We start from the raw sequence: 13,187 nt of genomic DNA on the forward strand, positions 1-13,187 counted from the left end.
GTCATAACACTGACCCAATTTAGAATTGTAGCCAAACTGAAAATTTCATTTATTGAATTACAATCAGGGACTTTTGGGGAATAAGTGAAATGGCAGTAGATATGCCTCAATACTCAGATCTGACTCCTCCAAAAATTTACCCTTTTTTTTTTAAACTTGTTTTCAAAATTAAAAAAAAAGTAAACATTTCTTTCCCCACTCATCAATGGGAAACTTTTGAAGGGCACCAAGACCAGGGGCAGGGGAGGTCATGACCTCTGTGGCCTGCGTATAGTTCCAGGCCCGCTTGTTCCCAGGTTACATTACCTACCATTTACAAGATGTTTGGGGACAAGGTTGGAATTAAACTGTTTTTCTCCTTATTCCAAGGTTACAAAGATACAAATTTACAATATGTTTGAGGTAGTTTTGGAGCAAGTTTCTAAATTTCCCTGTTATTTTTCTTGTACCCAGGTTTCACCAATTACCTTTTATCTGAAGATTGTGACATCTTTGACTACCAGCACCGGTCAGTTTGTCAAGACATGACACAACCTCTATCTCACTACTTCATAGCTTCATCCCACAATACGTGAGTAAAGCTGAGTCGCACTCATAGACCTTATCGCAAATAGGCAGTATCCGCACATAAGGTGTGAAATTTCCATGCTGGTCTAGCTAGCAATCAAACTTTACTGCTACATGTAGCTAGACCAGCATGCACCTAATTGAACGGTTTGCGCTTGCGCAATGTGTAATGCGAAAAGGTCTATACTTGTATCTAAAGCTTCATCACACAATATGTGAGTAAAGATGAATCACGCTCATAGACCTTTTCACAAATACCCATTGCGCAAGTGCTAACTATTGAAAGAGGTGCATGCTGGTCTAGCTAGCGATCAAACTTCGGGTGCGTTTTGGCGGTCATAACAAATAACTGTTTTGGTTGACTTGGCCTTTAGTTAAACACTATTCAGTGACCGTAACACTTAATGGTAACGACTGCCAAAACCTACCCCTGATCGCTAGCTGGACCAGCATGCACCTCATTCAACGCCTGACGTGCGTGTCCTGAGTATTTGCGATAAGGTTTACACCTGCATCTAAAGGGCCCTCTGTTGAAATCATACACTTCTTGGCAGTCAGAAATTGGCCAACAGGCATAGACACAGACATTCAAAACCCTCGACCCTAGTGGGCAGGAGCAGCCTGTACCCAAATGCCCACAGCGGTTGCAAACAGCCCGAGATTTTACCTACTTGTGCTCAAACAAGAGCAACAGCAAGACGTCAAAGAAAAAGTATTGTACTTAAGTTTGCATTTTCCAATGTTTGAAGAATCTAGAGTTCCAAAACAAACCCATATATTTTTTGTGTTTTTTAATAAATTTCCTGACATTCTTCCTGAAAATAAAGGAGTGAAATAATCAACAAGATTAGCAATGTCTTGCCGTTATGTGGATGATTATATAGAAATGAATGGTTTGTAAAGGGTTAACTATGTGAAAATTTGGTTTGGGTTTTTCTGTTTTTTTGGGGAGTGGATTTAATAGGGCAAATAAACATTACATACATTTTGTTTCATTTTACTGTCAATGGAAAAACTGAATGATTGAGAAAGAAACAGCAATCAGCTGTACAGTTGTTATTGTGTGAACCTAAAAAAAAACTATCTTGCATAAAATTAGGTTCAGTCTTATCAGAAAGGTAATGGTTTGTGCACAAAAATCCAGTGTCTGCCATCAACAAGTGTTTTACCTGTCACAGAGTGTGAAGAGGGCCCTCTAGATGTTAAGAAGTCATGACGTCATTTAGTTACATACAGTTATGGAACATTAAAAAGGTTTCACACACTACTTTTTTACTAAGGCATGAGTAGCCACCACTTCATGAACCTTTTGCATAACAGAAACTTTCACTTGCACCTACTTAAAGCCATTATACACTTTCGGAACAGAAAAAAACATAAAAGTTCACAGATTTACAAATAACTTGCAGGGTTTACAGAAGGTAATGGTAAAAGGCTTCTCGTGAAATATTATTCCATGAAATGCTTTACTTTTTGAGAAAACATTAAAACAATTACAAATTCTCGTCATCGAGAATTACGGATTATAGTAAACACATGTCATGACACGGCGAAACGTGCGGAAATAAGGGTGGGTTTTCCCGTTATTTTCTCCCGACTCCGATGACCGATTGAGCCTAAATTTTCACAGGTTTGTTATTTTATATATAAGTTGTGATACACAAAGTGTGGGCCTTTGGACAGTACTGTTTCCTGGAAATGTCCAATGGCTTTAATTGCAACCAGCCGTAAGCCTTTTAGCAGTATGTGGTACATGTCCAATGTGTATTTGGGTGGCATGGGTGGCTCTCACCCTTGTGGCCCTGGTTCGATTCAAGAAAAGAGAAGGGTGACATACCAATGCAAATTTTTTTTCTGAACACAAGTGCCCTTCAAAAGATTCCCATAATTTTTAAGATTTTCCAATGGAAGTGCCCTGGGCAAAATGAAAATGGCCTTGCCCTTTCAACATGTTCAAAGATGAAGTTCCAGGCCCGTGAAATGCCTCTGAAAACTCGGATTTGTGTGTATTTTTTTCTCGGGGCCTACAATTCACTCCACCTGGTGAACGTCCGCAAATAATAAGAATATATTTAGGCACTTCATCTTATCACTCACCATTTTTTCACAATCACTCTCTGGTCATTTTTAGTTTCCATAGACATCGTCATTTATTTATGTCACTTATTAACCCTCTACCATGTTAAGTTTTCGATATCAATATAAACCACAAGGGAAACTGATCGGGTAAATTTGGAAATGATTTTTGGGGTTGAACAAAGAATTGACTAGAGTGGGATTCGAACCAACAACCTCCGGATTAACGTGCCGGCGCTCTACTAACTGAGCTATCTAGCCCAGGTTGATCCCTGGCTACACGGCAGTTAACGGTTGTATGGCTTCTGACTGGCACCCCCGAACAAAGATATTGACAAAATAGGGACACTACCAATATAGCTCAGTTGGTAGAGCGCCGGCACGTTAATCCGGAGGTCGTTGGTTCGAATCCCACTCTAGTCAATTCTTTGTTCAACCCCAAAAATCATGTTAAGTTGTCAATAGATGATTTAACAGATGGGTTTTAACAAAGAAAAGTTTACTAGATTATGTCTCTTTACCCCCTACCATGTTAAGTTTTTAATAGATCTATGTTAAACTTGCATCGGTCGGGGATCAATGCTTTGAAGTAAGCACAGTTTGCTCTTCACTTCCCAGTGTCTTAAACTTGAGGAAAAAAACAGTATTACTGAGGTTGGATTCAAATTCATGACCTTTGACATTTTAGAGCATCCTAGAGCTTGCCTTATGGCTAGAGGCAATTTGAATCCTAAATAAAAAATAAGAAAATTAAGATTATAGGATTTGATTTGCATCACTAGCTACTAATTGTGCGGTTTTAAAAATCCACTTATTTCTAACTAACAAGTACTAAAACACAATTTACTGAGTACTAAAACACAATTTACTAAGTACTAAAACACAATTTAGTGTACTGCGTCCACTATTAACTGTTACTTGCTTCTTTCTTTGTTTTGAACTGTTATCAAGTATACTTTATTTACCCTATAGAAGGCTCCTTATTTTTTTATTTTTTTTTTGAAAAGTACGATCATTTCCACACTCTAGTTTTCATACCGTAAGACCAGCCTGTAAAATGTTTTATTGGACGTGTCATATGCTAGTGCCATGTCACATGATGCAGACTATCGAGACAGTTGCTGCATCACATTATTAGGGGCAAGCTATTGCTTGGTTATGTAAGAGACGGTGAACACCCATACACAAATTCTGAATGGATGTGAACGGTCCCAGGGATTGCTCATCTGGAGGTTGTTAACAAAAGCTTGCCCCATACCTTTTGACATAGCTACTGTCTCTATAGTCTGAGGAATTCAAATGTAAGCAGTACAATGTGACTAAGCAAGTCAATGTTCCAGACATAATTCAAATCTCACTCTCAAATGGCCCATTTTGACAAATATTTCCTTGGAGCTGTAAATATAGCCATAGTGATTTGTATTGTGACATCACACTCAGTTATTCAAACCCAAACGTATCCAGAAAAAGATGAATCCTGTTGGTTACAGTTAAATATCAAAGAAACATAGCAAGTATGGACTTACTTTTTATGGCGTGAAGCGGGAACACCAAACCCCCCACTCACCAATATAACAACATGTTCCCAATAACACAACTAACATTACAGTAAGGTTTGTGGTAACACCATGTAATGATAATCTTTAAGTCTATATGTGAGTTGGGCTGGTTTTGGAGGAAAAAAAAGTGGTTTCAACTCTACGTTTTGATCAGTGTGTCTACTTTTCTCCAGAAGACGATAGGAGCATACTGATCGAATTGTCAAGTTGAAACCAACGGTTCATTTCAGAACCACCCCATCTCATTTAGAGATTACCATTACATGGTGTTACCGCAAACCTTTACTATATTGTAATTCCACCATGCAAACTTTCAAATCCTTCAAAACTAACATAATCACGTCTAACGTTCTTCCATCCATTCCTTCCATGTTCCTTATGTCTTCCTTTTTTCCTGGGCTTGTCTATTTTCTTTTCTTTTTTTTTTTTTTTTTTTTTTTTTTTGGTTGTTTCCATTGTGGACCTCATCCCACCCCCTTTCCATTCGTAGGTATGGCAACTGGGCACAGATGGGAATTTGCCCAAAACATCCACCACCCGGGCTATCAAAGTAAGATTTTTTCGGCTCTTTTGACCTTTGAACCCTTCTCCTCGATCCACCTTTATGACATGACCCATTTTACCTATGAGTCACATGCTCTCACAGTATATTTATTTATTTATTTTTCCTCGAGGAAATAACCTTTCCGATACCAAAACCTTTAAAAGGTCTGTCAGTAAACATACTTGTCAAAGATGTTAAACTATTCTACAATAGCTGTTGCCAGACTATTAGACTGGATCCCTTGATGCATTGGTCTGTAAAAAGCTGGATTTTAAAACCCTAAATGGCGGACTGTTTTCAAAACTGGTTTTATTTTTAAAGAAAAAAAGAAGAAAAAATACCAAAATCCCTACCACCCCATAAAGCTTTTACCTGTGTCACTGTATTCCTAATTTAATTTTATTCCCTTCCTTACATTAAAATCATTTTCATTATTCTCTGCCTCTGTTGCCATGGTGGTTTATATTCCTAAATACTTTCTTGAACCCCCTACATGTCCTTGTGCCCAGATGTGTCTGTTAACTTTAACCCTATTTGATGCTTACTTCCACAGCTGATTTTAAACTATATTGAAAGGCACTAGACACATTGGTAATTGCTCAAAATTGTTGTTAGCACAAAAACTGAATTGGTAACGAGCAATTGAAAGCTGTTGATAAATAAAACAATGTGAGAAACGGTTCCCTATGAAGTAACATAGTTTTTACCTAAAGAGTTAATTTCTCACTTAAATAATAAAATATTTCTGCAGAAGCCTTTTATTATGCATCTGAAAGCAAACAAGTAATGCAGCAAAGGTTTTTTTCTTTCATTTTTTTCTTGCATCTCCGATGACCAATTGAGTCAAAATTTTTACAGGTTTGTTATGTTATACATTTGTTGGGTTACAACAAGTGAGAGTACTAGTCTTTGACAATTACCAAACGTGTCCAGTGCCATTAATGCTGACAGTTTTAAAATTACTCAAATTACCACAAAGAAATGACTTAATAACTATATTTCATTAATCAAAATTGAAATATTCGCTACGTGCCCTGGTTGCCTAATGTATGTTTCAGAACGTTATGACTAAAGTGATGTTGGCATGCTTTGTGGTTGAGAATGCTATGGAAATAGACCTTATGCGTCGACGTCATCCACCCGCCATCTTAGAGGAAAAATGGTGACGAAACAGTCAAAACGTACAGATTTGTACGCGCGGCGCACATTTTTGGCCAATGAACAACCTCCTTTTGACCTCTAGGTGAGACGCCCTACTGAAATGACGTCATGTGCATAAGGTCTGTTGCTGTTATACTTAGATTTCAAGCTAGCACATGATTTTATTATGAGGGTTTCCAGATAGATGTTGAATGCTGTTTTGACGACTACAAATGATGATCAAAGCATATACATACATGTATGTGCATGCTCAATAAAGGAGGCATGATATTCTTCCCACTTCAGTCCGATTTCCAATTATTTGGCCCTTGGGCAAATCAGAAATTGTTGCATTAATAAGGCCTAAAAAGTCTATTAGAGCCTACACCATGTGTACATGCAAGTCAGCCCTTGTATTAAGTATTTTCCTATTTTTGTCCAAGGATCAAAAAATATGGTAAAGTTTAGTAAATCTCACTGTCATGAGGTTTCGGTTTATACAATCTGAATAAAAGTTGTTACTCTTTTAGAGAGAATCTGCTGGGGTCGAAACAGGGGGCCATTAACACTTTTATGCAGTTTTTTTAAACAAGTAAACTTGTTTAGTATACATTACATGTGAGTAAAAGCTTATGTAACAAAAAGAAATACATGTACATACATGTAGCTGAGTTTTCAATACAAGAAGCTGAGTGTGAAACTGCAAAGGCCCTACATAGCAGTAATTTTTTTCAAACTTGTTTTGCGTCTCACTCTTAAAATTTCAATTTTCTGGAAGCGTTCACACAACATGTGACGTTTACATTAAGTTGTGAATACTGTAACCGAGCTGGCAGCTGAAATAAAATCAATTTATCCACAATTTTCTTGAAGGTATCATCATTTTGAAAAGGATATGTTTTGCCTTAATAACTTGAACACTGTATTATGAACAGTAATTTAGTGTCTCGTTTACTTGTCCTACAGGTTATTTGAGTCCAGAAACTTAACAAAATGTTATTATCACAAAAATTACACTATTCTCTCCAACAATAGTCAGTCTATTTGGGTTTTATTGATTTGCAAGACATTTTTTGTAGTTTGTTTTATGCAAGTTTGCCCAAAACAAGGCTAAGAGCCACTCTAGGTGAAGGGCTACAAGGAAGAAAACATAGAAATGTAGTAACAGTGTGTCAAAGTGACGAAAAATTTGCTCGTGTAAAATGTCAGTTGCTTTTATGCAAGGCCATTCCTTATTGGTCAACCTTATTAATCAATCCAAAATCAATTTAAGTATTAGTCTAAATCTCATTGGTTGTCTTGAATCCTTCTGTATGTACACGGATAGCTTCACAGCTCACAAACTGTTCATATAATAAAAATATAAGTTACCACACCCCGCTCCAGGAATATGAAAAAATATGGTGCGTCTGCAACCCATATCCATCTCGGCCGATAATTCATCTTGAAGCAAACTTTTTGGGTGCGTAGTTAGATTACTGTAGAAGCAGGGTGTGATATGGGCCATGCGATATGGGTCAATAATATCTGTTAAATTTGCATGGGTATGAAGAATATTTACTGTGGTTTTACCCATATACATTGTATAACGATGTGTGTATACACTGTATACTCAGTACTTTCCTCGAGTCCTGTGAAAACAAATCACAGGCATTTTACTTGGCTTGTTATTGTTTGAATTACTGATTGTTGACATTTTGTATTGTGCTGCAGTTACCTCACTGAAGACCAATTGAAGGGACCGTCTAGTGTGGCGGCGTACGTCAAGGCATTACAAAAAGGATGCAGATGGGTAGAGTGTAAGTTGAGCTTAAAGGAACACGTTGCCTTGGATCGATCGAGTTGGTCTTTGAAAAGCGTTTGAAACCATTTTTTATAAATGCATATAGTTAGAAAGATATTTTAAAAGTACAACACAATTATCCGCACAAATTTGCCTCAAAATTGTGCGGTTTTCCCTTTACTTTGCGAACTTACACGGTCGGCCATTTATGGGAGTCAAACATTTGACTCCCATCAATGGCCGACCGTGTTAGTTAACGAGGTAAAAAGGAAACCGTGCAATTTCGAGTGTTACTTGTGTGGATCATCATATTCTACTTTTAAAATATCTCTCCAATCATATGCATTTTATAACAAACGGTTACAATCGCTTTTTAAAGACCAACTCGACCAATCCAAGGAAACGTGTTCCTTTAAAAGTAGATTTACACATACAATTGTACAGCAAGAACATTTTTTTTGTTTTAATATTTTTAAGATAACTGCAAAAATAAAAACCATAAACCTTAAAAAATTCATGTGTAACCAAACCAACAAAGAAATTTAAACCAAGTAACCAACAGATCATCCCCACATGTACAGCGAATTGGAGCGGTTACTATCAAATGCAATACATGTATATAATAACAGTATATACAGCTCTTATAGAGCGCTCAGGTCCATCAGGCAGGAGTCGCTCATGGCGCTGTACAAGCAAAAGAAGTTGTAATAGTTGTTATTATTATTAAAATGTCTAATACATGTAATTTTGCTTTCAGTGGACTGTTGGGATGGTGCCAACGGAGAACCAATCATATACCACGGTCATACGCTAACCTCAAAGATATTGTTCAAAGCAGTCGTTGAAGCAATTAATCAACATGCGTTTGAGACATCTCAGTAAGTTCTTTTTATTCAACTTAAAGGGTTTGGGTATTTTTTGTAACGGGTCCTCAGATTTACATTACACATACACAGTTTGAAGATAAAAGTTTAAGTGAGACAACAATTATTTGAGCATGTACAATATTTACCAGTTGTAATACCAGAACTGGTAAAAACATTGTACCATGCAGCAAGTGATGCATCATATATGTAGGGCTTGGAATGCGTCACACATCTATGATACGTCAAGTTGCGACGACTTATTCTGTTTCATCATACACGTTGTATAGGCGCGAAGAGTTGCAACTCAAAACCATGTTCACTCTTTTTAAAAACAACCTTTTGGACAAGAATGAGCCTCTAAAGTTGTGTGGCTGTTTTGTGTTGTGTAAAATTTGGGTGGAAAAAGTCTGGTATTATTATTAATTCAAGATGGCAGCAGTCAGTACTGTTTTTCGCAATGTAACTTTGATCAAATCGCAACTTAAGACGTGTAACGGGTCGCAACCCGAGTTGCACCGCTTCGTAAAATTACAGGCTGGTCAGATACAAGTCCCTGTTGTGCTCTTTGATCTATGTCTCTAGCGCTGTGGATACTTCCCCCAATAACTCCCAACATTTTTAACTTCACGGTTTACCTAAAAGTTGAAATGACACCATTTTGAAATTTCAGACGGTTCTGTCCGCAATGACTCTCACCCTATTAAATGATAAAAGAAAATGACTCTGACTATTCTGTCTTGCAGGTATCCGCTGTTAGTATCAATAGAGAACCATTGTAGTGTTGAGCAGCAGAGTGTTATGGCACATCATCTAAAAACAGTATTTGGAGGTAAGAACGGATCATTGGGTCAATACTGCTTATTGAACAAATTGATAATTGTCTTTTTGTTTTTCATATCATGCTCCATTTGGAATAGATTTTGTTCATTAGCTGGTTATAACACCTCCGGGATCATCAGCTTTGCTCCACACAACTTTTACTATCTTTATAAGAACAAACTTTTTTGCATAAAATTAATACAACATAGCATGAATTAAAGAAAATAGTTTGGTTTACCCTAATGTGTGTAAGAACTATGACACGGTTCTCGCCCGAGTTATGTTAAAACAAATCAGAGGCGTAAGGCAGGGATGGGATTCCTCACCTTTTGGCAAAATTTTGACTCTCCGACTTCTCAAAAAGCATCTTTTGTTTTTGGTTCCCTCTTTTGAAGATTTCTGACATTTGCAAATTTATTTTTGAAGCTGCCGGTAAGGATAACTCCAAATAATATTCTTTTATCCCTGATGCTATTGTAACATCTACTAAATAACAGTGAGATCGTGTTTAGACTTGTCCTAAATTTGACCATTTTATTTTTTCATTTGCATTTAGATAAATTAATGATTGATTCGCCAGGAGAGTCTGCTACATACTTGCCATCCCCAGAGCAGCTCAAAGGAAGGGTTCTCATCAAGGTATAACTGAATAGGGTGTGTTCCCCTCATAGCTTTAATGTCATTCCAGGGGCTCACCTAGGTCAGCCCCAAGTGCCCGCCCTGCTTGTGGAACGGGTCACTTGGGGCTGGCCTAAGGTGCATGACGTCACCACGAGACTGTGAGTGATTGTTCGATTAGCTCATGTCAGGGGCTCAACCGAATGAGCACCATGGGGTAGACACAGGGAAGCTAACTGAACACATATAATAGATGTTAAATTTGCATCGGGGATAAAGAATATTAATTTTGTTTTTTTACCCATACACCGAAGTGTGTAAGCACTGTATACTCGGTACTTTCCCGAATCCTGTGAAAAAACATCACAGGAATGTTTCTCGGGTGGGATTCGAACCCACGACTGCAAGGGTCGTGGGTTCGAATCCCACCCGAGAAACATGCCCGTGATATTTTTTCACAGGACTCGGGAAAGTACTGAGTATACAGTGCTAACACACAACGGTGTATGGGTAAAAACCAAAATTAATAACTGAAAACACCCATAATAATGACAATAGTCGTTTTTTATACCGCGCTTTTCACACCTGTAGGGATTTTTTAAGCGCTCCAACAACATTGATTCTGCTCAACAGAAACGCCAGAGCTTGGCGCTTGTTATCCGCTTAGCCTGGACACTCCACTATTATATTTGTTTTGCTGTAACGCCATGTGTGTATCTACTTGTCGGGTAGATTTTGTTCTGTTAAGAATTTGTCTCGCTTTATTCTAGTACTGCAGAGTAGTTTTCTTTTTAGATTTGTGAGTAGATTTTCGAAATTCAGGAGACTTCTCAGTTCTAAAAAAGGACTGCTTTTTAATTTACTATCTGGCCAGAAGGTAGTAAATTGGCTGGGCTACTCTTTTCACTTTAGTCGATCCAGGGGACTTTTCTTTATTTAACTTCATACTGCGGCATGAGTTCTTAATTGGTCTCTAGAGAAATTTAAGTTTTGAACTTCTTCCCCCAAAACCACATCCCTTTGAAGGAAATTAGTTTTCAAAATGTCATTCGTTGTCAACAGCTGCAGTTCATTGTTACCCGATAAGTTTTTATGGTAATCAATTTTTGGAGGAGTTAGGAAGGTATACCCGTCCCTAAGTCCTCTTCCCAGCTCTCACAAAAGTTTGAAACCATATTTTTCAGGGAAAGAAGTTGCCGGCAGATTTTGTTGGTGAAGAGGGGGAAGTGACAGATGAAGATGAAGGAGCAGACAGTGAGAGGAGAAGAATTAAGAAGGTAAGCCTGTGTTTAGACTGGTCTCCTGTCTTCATCTATCTATCTATCTATCATAGAGTTATATATAAGAACTAGAGGGCGCACTGGTGATGCTTCTTGCACAAACGATCCTGTTTTGTCAACTTACAAAATGGCCGCACAAACACACGCTAAGCAATGCCCGTTTGTTGAACTTAGAAAATGGGCGCCTGTGCCCATACCGGGGCGCGTATATAAGCCAGTGCGCCCTCTAGTTCTTATATATAACTCTATGCTATCTATCTATCTTCCTTGAATAATTTTGTACAATGAGGGGTGCAAAGGGTGCTGGTACGGTAATGCGTAATTACAATGTAGTGATAAAGGGGGTGCAAGTTAAAAAAAAAAAGGCAACAGCTATATTTAGCAGAGCAGCAGTGGCATCTGTGGCCCCAGGGAGGGGCTTCCGCATGGCCAACTGTTTCCTTAGCATCATCTCAGCATCAGCTTAGCATCAGCTCACTCCCTATGGTGTCCGTTAACCAGCGATTTGTCCTGCTATAAGGTCCACTATAATTATTATTAATATTGCTCTTTCTTGTGTTGGTTTCATCCTCAGGAGGGTTTCAAGAAAAGGGTTCTCATTAAGGAGCTGTCTGATCTGGTCACTTTATGCAAATCCGTCCGTTTCGAAGACTTCCATGAAGCAGCACAGAAACGTATGAAATATCTTCAATCATTCAATCAAATTATTTAACCTATTATTTGGCAAAGACTTGCGTCCGTGGCCACCTCATCCACAAATTGTATTTTTGGGCGCAATCCTGGAGTTACCGCCATCACCTGGTCTATTTCAATCGCTGATCTTCTCAGCCTGCTCCACTTCTACCACTCCACTTTGTCACATTGTATCTCCAGCACAGCTTAGGGCTGCCTCTGCCTCGAATTGTACCAGTAGGCAGACCATCTATAATTGCGCCAAATAGGCCTCCCCGTCTAATCACATGAGCGCATCACTTTGCCTTATGTCTAACACTTTGTCACTGAGACGACACCGGTACCTTCTATATCCAATAAACCATTTGCAAGTTAGATTTGAATATTGTCGGGTGCAATGACGTGCTTGATCACAAGGTACCACTTTACAATTGTTGCATGCTGTGACGGGGTCCATGGCGTTTTGTACACTCGAGGGGGGAAATGGAACCCGAGACGAAATCGACCAACGCCGGGAACGATCAAGGTGATGTACACCAGTGTACGTTACTTTGTACATCACTTTTCATGTTCCCGTCCCGTCGAGCCATGTAACATAAGTTTTTGTTGCGCGTCACATGATTGGTTCTCGACCAGTCAAACTTCACAGTTTGTTGCCGAGGTATAACAACTAAATTTGAATTCCTTGACTAATGAGGCAGTTGCTATGTTACATGGTAAGGGGTAAGCTTTTGCTTAGTTATGTATGTAAGAGACCGTGGACACCCCTACACAATTTTGAATGGTTGTATATTGCACAGTGGTACCAGGGTTTGCTCATGTTGAGCTTGCTATACAAAGGCTTGCCCCAAACCATTTGACTTGGCAACTGTCTCTGTAGTATGAGGAATTCAAATGTAAGGTTGCATTGTGACTTGGCATATTGCCAACGTACAATGTAAGTGATTAAGATGTGAAGTCCAAACAATTTGTGTGGATGATATTGGAGGAAGTAAGCCACTAAAGGCCAAACGTCGTAGAGGGAAGCTGTCTCGCCTTGCATTAAAAGGCTGCTATTTTTACATTTATATTTACAGAAAAGTACTGGGAGATCTGTTCCTTGAGTGAAGTAAATGCTATCAAATTTGCCAGTCTCTGCGCGGAGGATTTTGTGAGTCACAATAAACACCTTCTCACAAGAATTTACCCGAATCCAAACAGAGTTGATTCCAGCAACTATAACCCACAGGACGTCTGGAACTGTGGATGTCAGATCGGTGAGGA

The 13,187-nt window shown here is 38.6% G+C and overlaps 1 protein-coding gene across 1 annotated transcript in view; it reads left to right on the top strand.

Moving 5' to 3' along the window:
- The window catches only part of LOC117299285 (inactive phospholipase C-like protein 2), a 40,277-nt gene that overhangs the window by 11,909 nt on the left and 15,181 nt on the right, over positions 1-13,187 (top strand). Inside the window, exons 9-16 of the mRNA XM_033782773.1 lie at positions 454-571; positions 7,600-7,685; positions 8,427-8,547; positions 9,279-9,364; positions 9,911-9,993; positions 11,157-11,249; positions 11,827-11,926; positions 13,001-13,180. Of these exons, the coding sequence (XP_033638664.1) occupies positions 454-571; positions 7,600-7,685; positions 8,427-8,547; positions 9,279-9,364; positions 9,911-9,993; positions 11,157-11,249; positions 11,827-11,926; positions 13,001-13,180 (867 nt within the window). The remainder of the gene's footprint in view (positions 1-453; positions 572-7,599; positions 7,686-8,426; positions 8,548-9,278; positions 9,365-9,910; positions 9,994-11,156; positions 11,250-11,826; positions 11,927-13,000; positions 13,181-13,187) is intronic.

Source organism: Asterias rubens, chromosome 14 (assembly GCF_902459465.1).
Source record: "Asterias rubens chromosome 14, eAstRub1.3, whole genome shotgun sequence".
NCBI lineage: Eukaryota > Metazoa > Echinodermata > Asteroidea > Forcipulatida > Asteriidae > Asterias > Asterias rubens.